At 41.8% G+C, this 20,074-nt stretch overlaps 1 protein-coding gene across 3 annotated transcripts in view; it reads left to right on the top strand.

Annotated features, from left to right (window-relative positions):
- The window catches only part of ergic1 (endoplasmic reticulum-golgi intermediate compartment 1), a 79,735-nt gene extending 65,269 nt beyond the window's left edge, over positions 1 to 14,466 (top strand). For 2 of the 3 annotated variants that reach the window (XM_067996404.1, XM_067996406.1), the window contains one exon: positions 9,725 to 14,466. In XM_067996404.1, the coding sequence (XP_067852505.1) occupies positions 9,725 to 9,832 (108 nt within the window). In that variant the 3' untranslated portion in view covers positions 9,833 to 14,466. The remainder of the gene's footprint in view (positions 1 to 9,724) is intronic. The other variant, XM_067996405.1, reaches the window with a different exon arrangement.
- Positions 14,467 to 20,074: the final 5,608 nt, after the last annotated feature.

Raw genomic sequence — 20,074 nt, 5'->3', positions numbered from 1 at the left:
ATAGACCCCCAAACAGTCAGAGGGAGATAGAGGAGCAAATATGTAGGCAAATTTCTGGTGCAAAAATAATAGGGCAGTAATAGTAGGGGATTTCAACTACCCTAATATTAACTGGGATACAAAAAGTGTGACTAGTATAGAGGGCCCAGAATTCTTAAATTGCATACAGGAGAATTTTTTTAGCCAGTATATAGCGAGCCCAATGAAAGGGGGAGCAGTTCTGGATTTAGTTCTAGGAAATGAAGAGGGGCAGGTGGAAGAAGTAGCAGTGGGAGAGCATTTTGGTGGTAGTGATCATAATACAATTAGTTTTAGCATAGTTATGGAAAAGGACAAAGAGCACAAGTTAAAGTTTTCAATTGGGGAAAGGCCAATTTTATTAAACTGAGAAGTGATTTAGCAGAAGTAAACTGGAAACAGCTACTTGAAAGTAAATCAGTGTCAGAGTAGTGGCAGACATTCAAGGGGGTGATTCAAGTGGTTACGGGTAAACATGTTCCCACAAAGAAAAAGGGAGGGGCTGCCAAATCTAGAGCCCCCTGGATGTCGAGAAGCATTCAGGGTTAGATAAGGCAGAAAAAGAAAGCCTAAGATCGACACCAGGACCTCAATACTACTTGAGGAAAGTTTAGAGGAGTATAAATTGCAGGGGTGAAGTTAAAAAGGAAATTAGGAAAGCAAAGGGAGGGCATGAAATAAAATATTAGCAGGTAAAAATCAAGGAAAACCCAGAGATGTTTTATAAATACATTAAGAGCAAGAGGATAACTAAGGAAAGAGTAGGACCGATTAGAGACCAAAAAGGTAAACTATGTGTGGAGGCGGAAGATATGGGTATGGTTCGAAATGAATACTTTGCATCCGACTTCACAAACGAGAGGGATGATGCAAGGATTGAAGTTGAGGAGGAGTGAGAAATATTGGATGGAATAAACATAGTGAGAGAGGAAGTATTAAGGGGATTAGCATCTTTGAAAGTGGATAAATCACGAGGGCTGGATGAAATGTATCCCAGGCTGTTAAAAGAAGCCAGGGAGAAAATAGCGGAGGCTTTAACAATCATTTTCCAAACTTCACTGGATACAGGCATAGTGCCAGAGGATTCGAGGACTGCTAGCGTTGTACCGTTGTTTAAATAGGGAGCAAAGGATAGACCGAGTAATTACAGGCCAGTCAGCCTAACCTCGGTGAAGGGCAAATTATTGGAATCAATTCTGAGGGACAGGATAAACTGTCACTTGGAAAGGCAAGGACTGGTCAGATGGGCAGAAAAGTGACAAATGGAGTTCAATCCAGAGAAGTGTGAGGTAATGCATTTGGGGAGGGCAAACAAGGCAAGGGAATACACAATAAATGGGAGGATACCCGACAATGTGGAAAATTGCCCAGGTATGTCCTGTCCACAAAAAGCAGGACAAATCCAATCCGGCCAATTACTGCCCCATCAGTCTACTCTCAATCATCAGCAAAGTGATGGAAGATGTCGTCGACAGTGCTATCAAGCGGCACTTACTCACCAATAACCTGCTCACCGATGCTCAGTTTGGGTTCCGCCAGGACCACTCTGCTCCAGACCTCGTTATAACCTTGGTCCAAACATGGACAAAAGAGCTGAATTCCAGAGGTGAGGTGAGAGTGACTGCATCAAAGCAGCATTTGACTGAGTGTGGCACCAAGGAGCCCGAGTAAAATTGAAGTCAATGGGAATCCGGGGGAAAACTCTCCAGTGGCTGGAGTCATACCTAGCACAAAGGAAGATGGTAGTGGTTGTTGGAGGCCAATCATCTCAGCCCCATGACATTGCTGCAGGAGTTCCTCAGGGCAGTGTCCTAGGCCGAACCATCTTCAGCTGCTTCATCAATGACCTTCCCTCCATCATAAGGTCAGAAATGGGGATGTTCGCTGATGATTGCACAGTGTTCAGTTCCGTTCGCACACATCAGATAATGAAGCAGTCCGAGCCCGCATGCAGCAAGACCTGGATAACATCCAGGCTTGGGTTGATAAGTGGCAAGTAACATTCGCGCCAGACAAGTGCTAGGCAATGACCAAGAGAGTCTAACCACCTCCCCTTGACATTCAACGGCATTACCATTGCTGAACCCCCCACCATCAACATCCTGGGGGTCACCATTGACCAGAAACTTAACTGGACCAGCCATATAATTACTGTGGCTACAAGAGCAGGTCAGAGGCTGGGTATTCTGCAGCGAGTGACTCACCTCCTGACTCCCCAAAGCCTTTCCACCATCTACAAGACACAAGTCAGGAGTGTGATTGAATACTCTCCACTTGCCTGGATAAGTGCAGCTCCAACAACACGCGAAGCTTGACACCATCCAGGACAAAGCAGTCCGCTTGATTGGCACCCATCCAGCACCTTGAACATTCACTCCCTTCACCACCGGCGCACAGTGGCTGCAGTGTGTACCATCCACAGGATGCACTGCAGCAACTCGCCAAGGCTTCTTCGACAGCACCTCCCAAACCCGCGACCTCTACCACCTAGAAGGACAAGAGCAGCAGGTACATGGGTACAACACCACCTGCACGTTCCCCTCCAAGTCACACACCACTCCGACTTGGAAATATATCGCCGTTCCTCCATCGTCGCTGGGTCAAAATCCTGGAACTCCCTTCCTAACAGCACTGTGGGAGAACCATCACCACACGGACTGCAGCGGTTCAAGAAGGCGGCTCACCACCACCTTCTCAAGGGAAATTAGGGATGGGCAATAAATGCTGACCTCGCCAGCGACGCCCACATCCCATGAACGAATAAAAAAAATACTGAGAGGTGTCGAGGAAGTGAGGGACCTTGGAGTGCATGTCCACAGATCCCTGAATATAGCAGGACAGGTAGATAAGGTGGTTAAGAAGGCATATGGAATGCTTTCCTTTATTAGCCAAGGCATAGAATATAAAAGCAGGGATGTTATGCTGGAATTGTATAAAACACTAGTTAGGCCACAGCTTGAGTACTGCGCACAGTTGTGGTCACCACATTACAGGAAGGATGTAATTGCACTAGAGAGGGTGCAGAGGAGATTTACGAGGATGTTGCCAGGACTTGGAGAATTTTAGCTATGATAACAGATTGGATAGGCTGGAGTTGATTTCCTTGGAACTGAGGAGGCTGAGAAGTGATTTGATTGAGGTGTACAAAATTACGAGGGGCCTAGATAGGGTGGATCGGAAGGGCCTATTTCCCTTAGTGGAGGGGTCAATAACCAGGGGCCATAGATTTAAAGTGATTGGTAGAAGGATTAGAGCGGAAATGAGGAAAAAAATTTTCACCCAGAGGGTGGTAGGGGTCTGGACCTCACTGCTTGAGAGGGTGGTAGAGGCAGAAACCCTCAACTCATTTAAAACAATACCTGGATGTGCACCTGAAAAGCCGTGACCTGCCGGGCTACGGACCAAATGTGGGAAAGTGGATTAGGCTGGGTGGCTCGTTTCTCAGCCGGCGTGGACACGATGGGCCGAATGGCTGCCTCCTGTGCCGTAAATTTTCTATGATATTCTCTGGAGTTTAGAAGAATGAGGTGATCTCATTGAAACATATAAGATTCTAAGAGGGCTTTACAGGGTAGATGCTGAAAGGCTGTTTCCCCTGGCTTGGAGAGTCTAGAACTAGGGGGCATAGTTTTAGGATAAGGGATCAGCCATTTCAGACTGAGAAGAGGAGAAATTTCTTCACTCAGAGGGTTGTGAATCTTTGGAATTCTATACCCCAGAGGCTGTGGATGCTGAGTCGTTGAGTATATTCAAGACTGGGATCGCTAGATTTTTGGACACTAAGGGAATCAAGGGATATGGGGATCAGTGGGAAAGTGGAGTTGAGGTCGAAGATCAGCCACGATCTTACTGAATGGCAGAGCAGGTTCGAGGGGCCTTATGGCCTACTGCTGCTCCTATTTCTTATGTTCTTATTACTTACGTAATGTATACTTAAGCAGATTCTGGAGGATTAGGAAATACTTCAATAGAAGCCTGACAATAGAAACCTCTAGTTAAAAGAGCTGTGTGTTTAACTCAAAGTTTATGTGCCTTGGACCCTGTGAAACTATTATTTTTAAAATATTTAAATTATTTTGAAAAAATTAGGATGAGCAATTTCCAAATCCAATCTCTTGCACTTCACCACTCTGTTTCTTGGTTCAGTTTAGTTTGAGGTGCAATAGGTACATTATTGCATTGTTGTACAGTGTACCTGAGAGACACGATGGAATTGCTAATATTGCAGAAATGGGGTCATGCTGCTGATGCTCAGAAGCATGGAGATGCAGTCTGCATATCGCGGCCACGTTTTAAACAGCTATTCAGTGGAGCACCACTTGGAGCTGAAGTGCTCTTTGAAAAACTACATTTTAATTAGCTCTGTTATTCCAGTACCAGTCGATTATCAACCTGGAGATCCTTTTAAAGTAAACATTTACCAAAGCAACTTCAGATAAAGCCTGCATAATGACTCTCACTTGCCTCGTGGTGATTCAAGTTCTTACAGCTGGTCAACTTGAGGAATGTATGGGTCATGTGCTTATGCTGCTCACTTCACTTCTCCACCCTGGGTTTCTGCCAATTACCAAGCTGGAATTTAAGAGGAACAGAGATTAGCATTCGTGTATATTGAAACTGACCACATGCAAGAGATTTCTAAAAACTGAGGTTAAATCCTTATAAGAATGATGTGCAAGGGAATGACCAATATTTCTGATATATTTCTGATATTTTGTGAAGTTTTAGGAAATGTATAATTGTGATTTTGGTCCTGCTTTCGATCTAAATTTAAGAATGGAGCAATGGAATGAGAAGACCATATTGACTGAAGATTAAGACTCCTTTATAGTGTTGTACTTCTGACTCTGAGACTGTAATCGAAGGACATCATTCTTATAGGCCAAATTTAGAGACCAATAGAGTTAATCCTGAGGATTTGCATCATTGTTGCTATGGCAGTATGTGAATCATCTTGGTTCACTGAAAGCTACCCACGGCTGTTTCTAGGGTGATTATCTGCTGGATCGCAGATGGTGCATTGTTTATGGAGAAAGCATTTGGGATGAAGCAGCAGCTTTCACACATACGCAGCAAATACATATTCATCAAATAGTATAGGTCACAATTCTGATTTCATAAAACATCACGATGTGAACTTGTAATTAGGGGTTATGGGGAGCGGGCAGGAAATTGGACATGAAGCTGAGTTCGGATCGGTCAATGCCCTGTGGGTGGCGGAGAGGGCCCAGGGGCTATGTGGCCGGGTCCTGCTCCGACTTCTTGTGTTCTTTAGATTTGTGGTTGGGATCAGATCAGCCATGATCTTATTGAATGGCGGAGCAGGCTCGAGGGGCAGATTGGCCTACTCCTGCTCCAATTTCTTATGTTCTTATGTTCTTATGTTAACTGTCCACATATTTGTGATATTGGAAAAATAATGCACATTCGTCTGAAACTTGTGACCTTACTTCAACTTTTGTTAAAATGCAGTAAAGATAAATAGTGGTATCAAAAGCTACCAGATCCCCTTTGATAGTATTATATTCAAACCATTTATATCATGATATATAATAAATAACCTGTCCACTTTTGTCAATGTAGCACTTAGGGGGCTTGGTGTCTGAATTTTAATTTAAAATATAATTTTTATATGAAAAAAAATTAAGTCAAGAGCGAAGGTTATAACTTAAGAGTCATCGGAGGTAATTTTCATTTTCGGAGGGGCTGAAAACTGGCGGTAGGGGATCACCCATCCGTTACATATCCTGCATTGACTTCAATGGGAAGGAAAATCAGATGGGGTGTATAAAAGATGGCCGATCTGCTACCGCACACTTTCCATCTCCACCGAAAGTGGAAATTGCTCTCATATACTTAAATGTGTGCACGATTTTAAAAAAAAAATCTCAGCCTCCTCTACATTGGTCCAAACAGCTCCTCTGCAGATTAATTTTGGGATCCATACCAACATTCTGGTATTACAATGTGTAGCTGTCATCTGTACTTTTACCCCCTAGATGGTGAATGTATGGAAGAGAGTGCCCGGGTAGGCAGTTATTGTGAACAAATTGAAGGGAGAATTGGATAAATATTTGGGGGATTTGGTGATTGAAGGGCATTAATCTATGTGACCAGTCCTAAAAACTACAGTCTATTCTGGTGCTGTACTTTCCCATGTTCCTATGAATCATAAAAATCTGCCGTGAGATTTTATTTCCCTTCCAAATAAAAAAAAAGACTGATTAGCCCAGGGAATCTGGAATTGCTGGTGATGTAAAGGTTGAATTATCTGATAAGGAAATCAAGCAGGTGAAGTGAGGATTCTCTTAAGCTTTGTGCATACTAGTTTGAAAAATTATAGATCAGAAGTTTATTTAGCCCATTGAATCATAGAAGTTTACAACATGGAAACAGGCCCTTCGGCCCAACATGTCCATGTCGCCCAGTTTATACCACTAAGCTAGTCCCAATTGCCTGCACTTGGCCCATATCCCTCTATACCCATCTTACCCATGTAACTGTCCAAATGCTTTTTAAAAGACAAAATTGTACCCGCCTCTACTACTGCCTCTGGCAGCTCGTTCCAGACACTCACCACCCTTTGAATGAAAAAATTGCCCCTCTGGACCCTTTTGTATCTCTCCCCTCTCACCTTAAATCTATGCCCCCTCGTTATAGACTCCCCTACCTTTGGGAAAAGATTTTGACTATCTATCTTATCTATGCCCCTCATTATTTTATAGACTTCTATAAGATCACCCCTTAACCTCCTACTCTCCAGGGAAAAAAAGTCCCAGTCTATCTAACCTCTCCCTATAAGTCAAACCATCAAGTCCCGGTAGCATCCTAGTAAATCTTTTCTGCAGGGACAGTGTGGCATACTTTGCTATTTTCTATGTTAGAGTTACGGAATGGGTCAAAATTCACTGTAAACATGGTCTCTTGTTCCATGTGTTCTTTGCAAAATAAATCCGCCTGTTTGTTCATAATTGGTCTTGTCTTGCTGAAGTGTTTTCAGTCTGCCTTTTAGAAAATAGGTGCTATGCACACGGTGGCACATCTGGAATTATAGTATCCAGTTGCCATAATTGGGTTTTCATTATTGCGACCCCAGGTCACCTCAGTGTCAATGTAAGAGATATTTCATTATAAATGATTATGTAGGAAACTTTTGGGCAATTGTAAAACGATAAAAGAACAGTTGATGAGTGCAGTGTGTGTTCGCTACAGATGAGATCTATTTTACCAGATTATATTTAGAAGATTAGCTTCATTTTGAGCCAAGCTGGAGTAGTAGTGAAAATTAAATTGAAACTTGAGCTGACCAGAGAGTCAGGTGATGGTAATTTGGGGTCCTCGCTGTGTTGCTTTGGTGGGACGCGCCTGCCCTACAGTTTGAAAACCACTGTCATTAGTAGGCGTATAAAGGGTTGAGCGGGAGGGAACCTGCTAATAAAACAGCCTATTGGCACCAGGCTGGTCATGGTCTACAATGGATAGAAGAGGAAAAGGATCTGTTTGCAGGTAAAAGTTCTACTTGGCTAGTGCAGTATACTTATCTGTCAACTGCCTAGGGGCTGGTGGGGGCAGCTTCAATTGTTGCTTTCAAAAGGGAATTGGATAAGTACTTGAAGGCAAAAAAATTTGCTGGGCAACAGGGAAAGGGTGGGGGAGTGGGACTAGTTGGATTGCTCTTGCAGAGTGCCGGCATGGACTTGATGGGCCAAATGGCCTCCTTCCGTGCTATAACCATTCTATGATTCTATGCTATTGTAGGTCAAGGTATTGGGCAGTAAAGGTGACCCCCTGTTCACATAGGATGCGAGAGTGGCTTACAGAAGAGACTGATGATACTGAACCCTAGAGAATAGCTAGCGGTCACCTGAAATATGTAGCAAAAGTATTTATGTACATTACTTACACCTTTTAATTTTTTCGAAGGTATGGATGAAACCGAGATTTCTTATTCCATGCTAAGTGATAAGATTAAAACTTAGCATGAAGATTTTTATCTGATAATTAGTAATTGACTAAGTTTGTAGAAAGTACATTTAATTGTTCAAATTAATGCATGTGACAGTTTTGAATTAGGTTATGTGATTGATTTTGTAAAGTTGTGTTTGATTATAAATGTTGTATAAATTCACTTCATCTTAGAAAACTAGTTTTGATATGGGAAAGAAATGTTATTTCGCAAGTCTTGTTCTGGAACAAATGCTTCAGGTGATTTTTAAAAATGTTTTAATCACATATGCAAAAGTTGTGCATAGTAATGGTGGTAATTGACAGGTATGTCCTGTCCACGAAAAGCAGGACAAATCCAATCCGGCCAATTACCGTCCCATCAGTCTACTCTCAATCATCAGCAAAGTGATGAAAGGTGTCGGCGACAGTGTTATCAAGCGGCAATTACTCACCAATGACCTGCTCACCGATGCTCAGTTTGGGTTCCACCAGGACCACTCGGCTCCAGACCTCAATACAGCTTTGGTCCAAACATGGACAAAAGAGCTGAATTCTGGAGGTGAGATGAGAGTAACTGCACTTGACATCAAGGCAGCATTTGACCGAGTGTGGCACCAAGGAGCCCTAGTAAAATTGAAGTCAATTGGAATCAGGGGGAAAGCTCTCCAGTGGCTGGAGTCATACCTAGCACAAAGGAAGATGGTAGTGGTTGTTGGAGGCCAATCATCTCAGCCCCAGGACATTGCTGCAGGAGCTCCTCAGGGCATTGTCCTAGGCCGCACCATCTTCAGCTGCTTCGTCAATGACCTTCCCTCCATCATAAGTTCAGAAATGTGGATGTTCGCTGGTGATTGCACAGTGTTCAGTTCCATTCGCAACCCCTCAGATAATGAAGCAGTCCATGCCTGCCTGCAGCAAGACCTGGACAACATTCCCGCTTGGGCTCATAAGTGGGAAGTAACATTCATGCCAGGCAATGACCATCTCCAAAAGAGAGAGTCTAACCACCTCCCCTTGACATTCAACGGCATTACCATCGCCGAATCCCCCACCATCAACATCCTGGGGGTCACCATTGACCAGAAACATAACTCTACCAGCCACATAAATACTGTGGCTACAAGAGCAGGTCAGAGGCTGGGTATTCTGCGGGGAGTGACTCACCTCCTGACTCCCCAAAGCCTTTCCACCATCTACAAGGCACAAGTCCAGGAGTGTGATGGAATACTCTCCACTTGCCTGGATGAGTGCAGCTCCAACAACGCTCAACAACATCCAGGACAAAGCAGCCTGCTTGATTGGCACTCCATCCACCACCCTAAACATTCATTCCCTTCACCACTGGCATACCGTGGCTGCAGTGTACCATCCACAGGATGCACTGCAGCAACTCGCCAAGGCTTCTTTGACAGCACCTCCCAAACCTGCGACCTCTACCACCTAGAAGGACAAGGGCAGCAGGCACATGGGAACAACACCACCTGCACATTCCTCTCCCAGTCACACACCATGCCGACTTGGAAATATATCGCTGTTCCTTCATCGTTGCTGGGTCAAAATCGTGGAACTCCCTTCCTAATAGCACAGTGGGAGAACCTTCACCTCATGGACTGCAGCAGTTCAAGAAGGTGGCTCACCACCACCTTCTCTAGGGTAATTGGGGATGGGCAATAAATGCTGGCCTTGCCAGCGACGCCCACATCCCATGAACGAATAAAAAAAAAATCATTTGATTAATTATATCATTTTTAACCCGCAGATCTGTGCAATCATTGGAGGAACATTTACAGTTGCTGGGATCATAGATTCTTGCATTTTTACAGCATCTGAAGCCTGGAAGAAGATTCAGCTGGGCAAAATGCACTAGCAGTAATGTATGCAATTACTGAGCCAGACAAGCTTGCCAATGACTGACTTAAAATAAATTCAGATGATTTTTATTTATGCCGGACTACCAGCCAAGGTCATTCAAAGTTGCAGCTAGATCTTGGGCAGTTCTGTTCAATTCTATGGTTATTATGACGTGAAATTTGTTGCATAACTAAATTGCAAATATTTTTGAATGAAAAAGCTAACGTCTTTACTAATATTATATTACATTCTGAAGTAAATTGGTGACATTGTTGAAGATAATGCTGAAAAAATTGTTTGAGGAACATAGAATTTGCCTTATCTGGCCTTGATCAAGAATATGAGTCAAACAGAATCAGTGAACACCTAATATTTGCATTTTTATGCTACTTTGTTTAAAGTTGGGTGTATTTAGAAGTTTTCCTAGTTTCTTTTAACAAAGCTCACCATATTACCTAAAAATTGAAATCCAAATCTATGTATTATGTTATACAAAAATAGCAGCAGTTGACTGTGTCTTTAGCTTTCTGATTGCCCCATGCCAAGAAAAAGAAATAATGACACCAAAATGATCAGTTGTAAAGGTGGGATTAAGAAATTGCTTATTCCTGAACCATTCAGTTTCTAATAAAATGTAACTGAGTGTGAAAACATAAAATTTGTATTGTGAAAGTCTGCAGATGAGGACCAGACATTTAATGTGCATTGTTGTACCTTGCTATGGGCATATATGGTAAACATGTATGTACATTAAATGGCATATTGATAGCTCTTTTTTTAAAAAAAACTGTTGCACGTAAAATAATTGACTGCTTATGAGGGCAATAATTGAAAATATTACAGTACCATCAAGACTACAGAAGTTAATGCAGTATGTTTTAATGCTAAATGTTTTTAATTTTAGGGATAGTACGCCAGTGCTTTAAGTTGGAAAATTATGATCCATATTTATATTAGTATGCCATTTTGGTTATAGTTACTTATCTGTACTTCAACACATTGAATCTGTTTGAAAGTTCCTTGGATGCAAACAATCTCTATGCTGGAATTTAAGGTAAAAGTCAAACATTACCTGAAGGAAAAAAACTGTTGCTTTATTACTGTAGGCTGTAGTTGTCTGAAGTGAGTCAGTAAACAGGAATAAAAGCTGTTTTCCTTGTATGATTGGTGAAAATGCAGTGACACTCAAAATTCCAGCATGCAACTATAAATAATTATAAGATATGCAAGCATTCTATTTCAGTTGCTAAAAGATCAGTAGGTACTTAGATAATAGAAAATCAGTCATCCTGTGATAAAACTGAGAAAAATAGTCTGGGAGATATTCTAAAAATTGTACATTGTAGGGTAAAAATGGATGAGCAGTGATTTTTAAATGTTTGTCTCCAATGCACACATGCCAAATATCTTGAATAAAGGTATGGTTCATTCCTCTAAATATATTTTTAAATATATAATGAAGTGATTTAAAAAAATATTTAGTCCTCCAGAATTATGAAAGTGCCAATATGATTTAACAAATCTTGTTAGATGAAAAATTAAAGTAGGTTCATATAGAAAAAAATATTGTCTTGTACTTTTAAGGCTTTTGTTCTTCTGCTGTAATCCTTACAAAGTAGTGTAATATAGTTTTGTTCCACTTGTTTTCTAGGTTATACTGTTTGTCTTCCTATTTTCAAAATAGGAAGACTATCTCTTTTGTTGACCAAATTAGGTCTACCAAAAATGTCTGTGTATTTTCTTTTATAAAACCGATGTACTACACAAGGATTAAGGAGCTACACAACCTTCCAAAACGTTCCACACAGTTCCTTACATCAGTGCGGTTCATTTGCAATGTTTGAATACTGTTTATGAAAGTTAGTACAGGAAATGTATGGTTACATTTGGGAAGATTGCGTAGTTCCACTTTTTAAAAAAAAATACAATTTCTTTTTGTGTTGCCACTGTGGTGCCATTTGGTACAGCCCATATCTATCCTGCACTGCTGCACCATCTGGTAGCTTACTGAAACCGTGGACTGCAGCCGGAACAGTGCCAAATGAGCTTTAAACAAATGTGGTACCATTTACAAAGTCATTTTTTTTAGATGTGACAGTAACATTGATTTACATTGATGCCATAATTTCCCGTCCAATTGGATTGAAAAGTGCTACTGTGTGTCACTGATCTTAACTCTGTTGAATGCATATCTTTTTTTTTCAGTTGACATGTATACAATGCTTGCGACACCGAAGGAGACTGGAAAAAAAAATACAGCACCATGCTAATGACGTCTGAATTCTGCTGAAATGCCAGTTTCAACCGATGATGCTGAAAAACTGCATATATTCCTACTTTTACTTTATTTCTGACTGAAAAATATTTTAACCATGGCATATTTCTGTTCAGTAGATGGTTAAATTGGGGGAGGAGCAATGCAAATAGATTAAGGCACAAACATTAGGAAACTTCACCATCTTCCAAAATGTATTCAGACACTTCTTTACTTCAGAAAGGTTCATTTGTTGATGTCCTTCATTGTTTGAATGCTGTTTATGCAAGTTAATACACAAAGTGTCTGGTTATATTTTGGAAGATTGTGTACTCCAACTTTAAAAAAAATCTTTTAAAATTGCTCTCCATTTTAACATATGGAAATATAGCATGGTTTTTAAATCTTTGGAGTCAGAAATGTAGAAATATTTGTCCCACAATTCCAAGCCTTTTATTTGCCCTTTAAAATATCAAGAAAAAAATTAATCAGTCTTGAAATCTCTGATTCAAGAAATTGCTGTGGTAACCATGGAAATTGACATTGAAATTTTTGAGCAAGTATTAGCAGAAGATTCTGCCTGCAACTTTATTGTATAAGATTCCAGTGGATTGTATGAAACCAGCTGTACTTTTGGCTGCTAAGGAAATTGGCAACTAAATGCAAATGTATTGAGTTCATCAAAAAAGGGGAAATTGTGGCTTATTTCTGACAAACAATAGATACTTTCTGGACAGTGTAGAGAATACACATGTATGTATTGACAATCAAAGCTGTTAATTCTACACATTTAACAACCACTAATCCTGTAAGATGCAACTTTGAAAGGAATTTTTTTTGTGGAACTTGGAAGACAGCACATAAGAGACCAACAATTTTTAAACAGATTTATTGATTTTTTTTAAAAATGACACTGCTAAATATTTGCAGCTTCCAAAATTAAAATGTTTTCAAGAACTATGAAAATATAGATTGTTTTTATTCAAATGGTCAACAATGTGATGCTTAAATAAATTGAAGTATTCTGCAAACCCTTGTGGGTTCCAGCAGTCTGAGTTTTAGAAATACTGTAAATTGTTCACAAGTGAATGCAGAGGATAGTTTAGAGTCCAAATTAAAGGCATCATCAGGTAGGACTGTATTTGAATGTCCCTGTGCATGGCTGGACATTTTTATCAATGTCTTGCAGAAGAGATTTTATTTCCGATGTGCAAAATTTATTGTTACTGAAAGCGTGCACAAGTAGAACTGAATCTGGACCTCCTTGTGTACAACTGAATTCAAGAGACAAAAGATATTTAAGCAAAACCAGGATGCCTGTCTAAGTCCTGTTTCTGATTATCTCTTTCTGCAAACCACCAGGGGTTAGGGAGACACTTTTTTTTGCATTATATCCTACTTGAGGGAATGATTTGTCTTGTGCATGATTCCTTTACTTTCTTCAGTATTTTAGAGTTTAGTTGGATTACTTGGAGGATGATACTCATCCTAATAGTTTAACAACATGTGCCAAACACAATACTGATGTTTGATTATTTCTTTGTAGCCCTTTATCTACTGTGGGTCTGTCCAATAATTTCACAGAAGAAACTGAGGGAGAGCCGTCCTTATTAAGAGACTTTTGCCCTTGCATCCCATGACTTGTGCTTCCCAAACTCTGTGCATGGTTCCCATTACGTAGTCTATCTTTTTTTTTCATCAATACCATCCCTTACATTTGTAGTGTTTCTACAAGTGAAAAATGTTCTCCTTTCTGATAGTACTTCATTTATTTTTGGCCTCTGAACTTGAATTATTTTTGGTATATTTAACTTTGCATTTCCTTGCATTTTTAATTTTTGCCACACTCTTCAAAATCTACATCAGTTAGGAAGAATGTGGATTAGTGGTGTGCTGGGAGGCACTTAATATGATAGCGTTCATGATAACAACACCTGAATGCCTTTCAGGAAAGCATCGGTTGTACAGTTCCTCCTTTTTCTCTGATCCAAATGGTCCTCAAAGAACAGGGAGTCGGGCTTACTGTAATCGTTTTATATCAACTAAGCAAGGATTGCTGTGATATTCTCCTTCCTGGTTATTTGCCTCTACCACAGAGATCTGATCTCCTAGTTGCAAGTAAGCTACATCTTTAAATTTCCATTCATAATTTTACTAAATCTACTCATAAACACAACCAAAGACAGACCACTTTTATGTGTGGAGGTTGTGTGTTGCCAGGAAAAGTTCTTTTAAAGGATCAGGCTCTCTCCTGTGCTTTGCTTGTGTGATTGCCTGACTCACCTATGGTAAGAATGAGGAACATTATACGTAAAGGCTGTGTAATCCAGTTTTACAAATGTACAAGTAATTCAGTATGTAAATAAAAAGCAGTAAATAAAACTTGAACTATTTAACTATGTTGAAAGTTTTTCATATTGCTTGGTTGTCTTAAAGCATTTCTTGACTGAAAAGGGTTAAGGCCTTTTCCTCGCTTCCATTTTCTTGAGTCTCCCTTTATTGTGCATCATTTCTGACTAAGCAGATGGCTGGTGCCTAGCCCTCTGCTAACAGTAATCAAATGCAAGACCATGTGTGAGTGGGAACTTGGTTAATTTGATTTTCTCTCCATCCTTGGGAAAAACTTCTAGCCTAGCCTGCACCTAGTGTCTTCCACCCCAGCATGGCTGAGATCAGTAGATCAGCATGTGGAGAGCTTCAAATAGATTTAACAAGCCTTTGGGATGCTTTGCAACCACATTAGATACCATTTCAGTGAAAACCTTAAAGGGCTGGTTGATCTGACTGCAACCAGCAATGGATTTCTGGGATCCACTATGACTAATCTTACTGAAGATTATTTTTATGTACAATTCTTTTTAGTAGTGAATAGGCTTGGTTTTATTAGTAGAATTGCATAGAATATTCAGCCCAACAGGTCCATGCTGGTGTTTATACTCCACACTAGCCTCCTTCCTCCCTACTTCATCTAAACCCATCAACATATCCTTCTATACCTTTCTCCCTCATATGTTTAGCTAGCTTCCCCTTAAATGAATCTATGCTAGTCGCCTCAACTATTCCTTCTTGTAGTGAGTTCCACATTCTAACCACTCTGGGTAAAGAAGTTTCTCCTGAATTCCCAATTGGATCTAATAGTGACTATCCTATATTTATGGCCCCTAGTTCTGGTCTCCCACACAAGTGGAAACATCTTCCCCACGTCTACTCTATCAAACCCTTTCATAATCTTAAAGACCTCTATCAGGTCACCCCTCAGTCTTTTTTCTAGAGAAAACACCCCCAGCCTGTTTAACCTTTCCTGATAGGTATAACCTCTCAGTTCTGCTATCATCCTTGTAAATCTTATTTTCACCTTCTCCAGTACCTCTATATCCTTTTTTATAATATGGAGACCAGAAATGTGCACAGTACTCCAAGTGTCGTCTAACCAAGGTTCTATACAAGTTTAACATAATTTCCCAGCTTTTCAATTCTATCCCTTAAGATGAACCCCAGTGCTTTGCTTTTATATGGCCTCACTAACCTGCTTTGCTACTTTTAGTGATTTGTGTATCTGTACCCCCAGATCCCTCTGCTTCTCTACCCCATTTAGACTCTTATTTTCCAAGGAGTATGTGGCTTCCTTATTGTTCCTACCAAAATGTACCACCTCAGGTCTATATTTACATTCATTTGCCAATTACATGCCCATTCTGCAAGTTTATTAACATCTTCCCATATTTTGTCACAGTCCTCCTCAGTATTAATACTGCACCCCAATTTGATGATGTTCGTAAATTTTGATGGTCCACTTCTCAAGTCTAAATAGTTTGTAAATGGTGAACAACAGTGGTCCCAGCACGGATCCTTGTGGAACACCACTTTCCACCTTTTACCAGCCTGAGTAACTACCTTTAACCCCTACTTTTTGTTTTCTGTTTTGAAGCCTGCTTGCTGTCCATTCTGCTAAATGTCCTTTGCCTCCACGTGCTCTGACCTTAGTCATGAGTCTATTATGCGATATCTTTATCGAAGGCCTTTTGAAAATCCAAATAAGTTAAGCTATTTGGTCTATAGTTGCTTGGACTTGTTCTATCTCCCTTTTTAAATATAAGAATCACATTAGCTGTCCACCAGTCCATTGGCACTATTCCCTTTTTTAATGAATTTTTATGTATATGTAATAGTGTCTCTGCTATCTCTTCCCTAACTTCTTTTAATATCTATGTTTGCAATGAATCTGGACCAAGGGTTTTATCTTCTCTGTTTGATTAGTTTATCAATGATCTCCCCCCTTTCTATCTTAAATGTAAATGTAGTCTTGTAATTATTTTTTGAAGGGACAGGAAAGAAAGGTGTAAATACAAATGAAATATATTTAATGTCAAAGATACAAAATACTTTCCACTCTGCAATGTTTCTTTCATAAAAAGAAGTTTTGAAATCACAAACATTCCTTGAGAGATTATACAATTGCAATTGTAATGCAATGCGAGAAAGGACCCCTGGCTTTTATTCATTGAGGAAGGGAACCGACTTCACCTTGAATGAGTCTTTGCTGACCAAATCTTTTGGCTTAAAATAAAATGTAATTGGAAAGCAAAGGAAATATAATTTAGTCAAAAATAGTGTCAGTTCCATTTAATGAAATCATAACCTGAGTACGGTAGCATAGTGTTATGTTACTGGACTAATAATCCGGAGTCATGAGTTCAAATCCTGCCACGGCAGCTGGCGAATATAAATTCAAATAAATAAATAGTAATAAAAAAAAACAGTATCAGTAATGGTGGCCATGAAACTACCGGATTGTAGTAAAAACCCATCTGGTTCACTAATGTCCTTTAGGGAAGGAAACCTGCTGACCTTACCCAGTCTGGCCTATGTGACTTCAGACCCACAGCAATGTGGTTGATTCTTAATTGCCCTCTGAAATGGCCCAGCAAGCCACTCAGTTGTACAATCTCGCTTCAAAAAGCCATAAGAATAAAACCGGACGGACCACCTGGCATTGGACCACTAGGCACCGGACATGACAAAGGCAAACCACGCCCAGTCGACCCTGCAAAGTCCTCCTCACTAACATCTGGGGACTTGTGCCAAAATTGGGAGAGCTGTCCCACAGACTAGTCAAACAACAGCCTGACACAACCATACTCGCAGAATCATACCTTTCAGCCAACGTCCTAGAATATTCCATCATCATCCCTGGGTATGTCCTGTCCCACCGGCAGGACAGACCCACCAGAGGTGGCGGTACAGTAATATACTGTCAGGAGGGAGTGGCCCTGGGAGTCCTCAACATTGACTCCGGATCCCATGAAATCTCGTGGCATCAGGTCAAACATGGGCAAGGAAACCTCCTGCTGATTACCACCTACCGCCCGCCCTCCCTCAGCTGATGAATCAGTCCTCCTCCATGTTGAGCACCACTTGAAGGAAGCACTGAGGGTAGCAAGGGCACAGAATGTACTCTGGGTGGGGGACTTCAATGTCGGTCACCAAGATTGGCTCGGTAGCACTACAACTGACCGAGCTGGCCGAGTCCTGAAGGACATAGCTGCCAGACTGGGCCTGCAGCAAGTGGTGAGCGAACCAACACAAAGGAAAAAACTATTTGATCTCGTTCTCACCAATCTACCTGTCGCAGATGCATCTGTCCGTGACAGTATTGGTAGGAATGACCACCGCACAGTCCTCGTGGAGATGAAGTCCAATCTTCACACTGAAGACACCATTGTGTTGCTTGGCACTATCACCGTGCAAAATGGGATAGATTCAGGCCAGATCTAGCAGCTCAAAACTGGGCATCCATGAGGCGCTGTGGGCCATCAACAGCAGCAGAATTGTATTCCAGCACAATCTGTAACCTCATGGCCCGGCATATTCCTCACTCTACCATTACCTACAAGCCATGGGGATCAACCCTGGTTCAATGAGGAGTGTAGAAGAGCATGCCAGGAGCAGCACCAGGCGTACCTAAAAATGAGGTGCTGACCTGGTGAAGCTACAACACAGGACTACATGCATGCTAAATAGCGGAAGCAACATGCTATAGGCAGAGCTAAGCGATTCCACAACCAACAGATCAGATCAAAGCTCTTCAGTCCTGCCACATCCAGTCGTGAATAGTGGTGGACAATTAAACAACTAACAGGAGGAGGAGGCTCTGCAAACATCCCCATCCTCATTGATGGCGGAGTCCAACACATGAGTGCAAAAGACAAGGCTGAAGTGTTTGCAACCATCTTCAGCCAGAAGTGCCAAGTGGATGATTCATCTCTGCCTCCTCCCAATATCCCCACCATCACAGAAGCCAGTCTTCAGCTATTTAATTCACACCACGTGCTATCAAGAAACGGATAAGTGCAATGGATACAACAAAGGCCACGGGCCCTGGCAACATTCTGGCTGTAGTGCTGAAGACTTGTGATCCAGAACGAGACGCGCCTCTGGCCAAACTGCTCCAGTACAGCTACAACACTGGCATCTACCCAACAACATGGAAAATTGCCCAGGTATGTCCTGTCCACAAAAAGCAGGACAAATCCAATCCGGCCAATTACCGCCCCATCAGTCTACTCTCAATCATGAGTAAAGTGATGGAAGGTGTCGTCGACAATGCAATCAAGCGGCACCTACTCACCAATAACCTGCTCACCGATGCTCAGTTTGGGTTCCGCCAGGACCACTCGGCTCCAGCCTTGGTCCAAACATGGACAAAAGAGCTGAATTCCATGGGTGAGGTGAGAGTGACTGCCCTTGACATCAAGGCAGCATTAGCACAAAGGAAGATGGTAGTGGTTTTTGGAGGCCAATCATCTCAGCCCCAGGACATTGCTGCAGGAATTCTTCAGGGCAGTGCCCTCGGCCCAACCATCTTCAGCTGCTTCATCAATGACCTTCCCTCCATCATAAAGTCAGAAATGGGGATGTTCGCTGATGATTGCACAGTGTTCAGTTCCATTTGCAACCCCTCAGATAATGAAGCAGTACATGCCCGCATGCAGCAAGACCTGGACAACATCCAGGCTTAGGCTGATAAGTGGCAAGTAATATTCGCACCAGACAAGTGCAAGGCAATGACCATCTCCAACAAGAGAGAGTCTAACCACCTCCCCTTGACATTCAATGGCATTAGCATCGCTGAATCCCCCACCATCAACATCCTGGGGATCACCATTGAACAGAAACTTAACTGGACCAGCCATATAAATACTGTGGCTACAAGAGCAGGTCAGAGGCTGGGTATTCTGCAGCGAATGACTCACCTCCTGACTCCCCAAAGCCTTTCCACTGTCTACAAGTCAGGAGTGTGATGGAATACTCTCCACTTGCCTGGATGAGTGCAGCTCCAACAATACTCAAGATGTTCGACACCATACAGGACAAAGCAACCCCCTTGATTGGCACGCCATCCACCACCCTATACATTCACTCCCTTCACCACCGGCACACCGTGGCTGCAGTGTGTACCATTCACAGGATGCACTGCAGCAACTCGCCAAGGCTTCTTTGACTACACCTCCCAAATATGCAACCTCTACCACCTAGAAGGACAAGAGCAGCAGGCACATAGGAACACCGCCACCTGCATGTTCCCGTCCAAGTCACACACCATCCCGACTTGGAAATATATCGCCGTTCCTTCATCGTCGCTGGGTCAAAATCCTGGTACTCCCTACCTAACAGCATTATGGGAGAACCTTCACCACACGGACTGCAGCGGTTCAAGAAGGCGGCTCACCACCACCTTCTCGAGGGCAATTACGGATGGGCAATAAATGCTGGCCTCGCCATTGACGCCCACAACCCATGAACGAATAGAAAAAAATGCCAAATCCAGAACAAGAACCAAATTTATCAAACAAATATTCTCGTAGCATGTCAGCAAAAAAAAATCACATCACCCTTATTCAAGCCCTTGAGTGCTCATTTTCCTATCCTCATGCTCCCATGAAGTGTTTCTCCAGTGGCTGCAGCTTAGGAGGTGGAAGGCTGCTGAGCTTCCATGGAGGATGC

Source organism: Heptranchias perlo, chromosome 14 (assembly GCF_035084215.1).
Source record: "Heptranchias perlo isolate sHepPer1 chromosome 14, sHepPer1.hap1, whole genome shotgun sequence".
In the NCBI taxonomy this organism is placed as follows: Eukaryota; Metazoa; Chordata; class Chondrichthyes; order Hexanchiformes; family Hexanchidae; genus Heptranchias; species Heptranchias perlo.
This window is presented reverse-complemented; position numbering and strand designations above follow the sequence as displayed.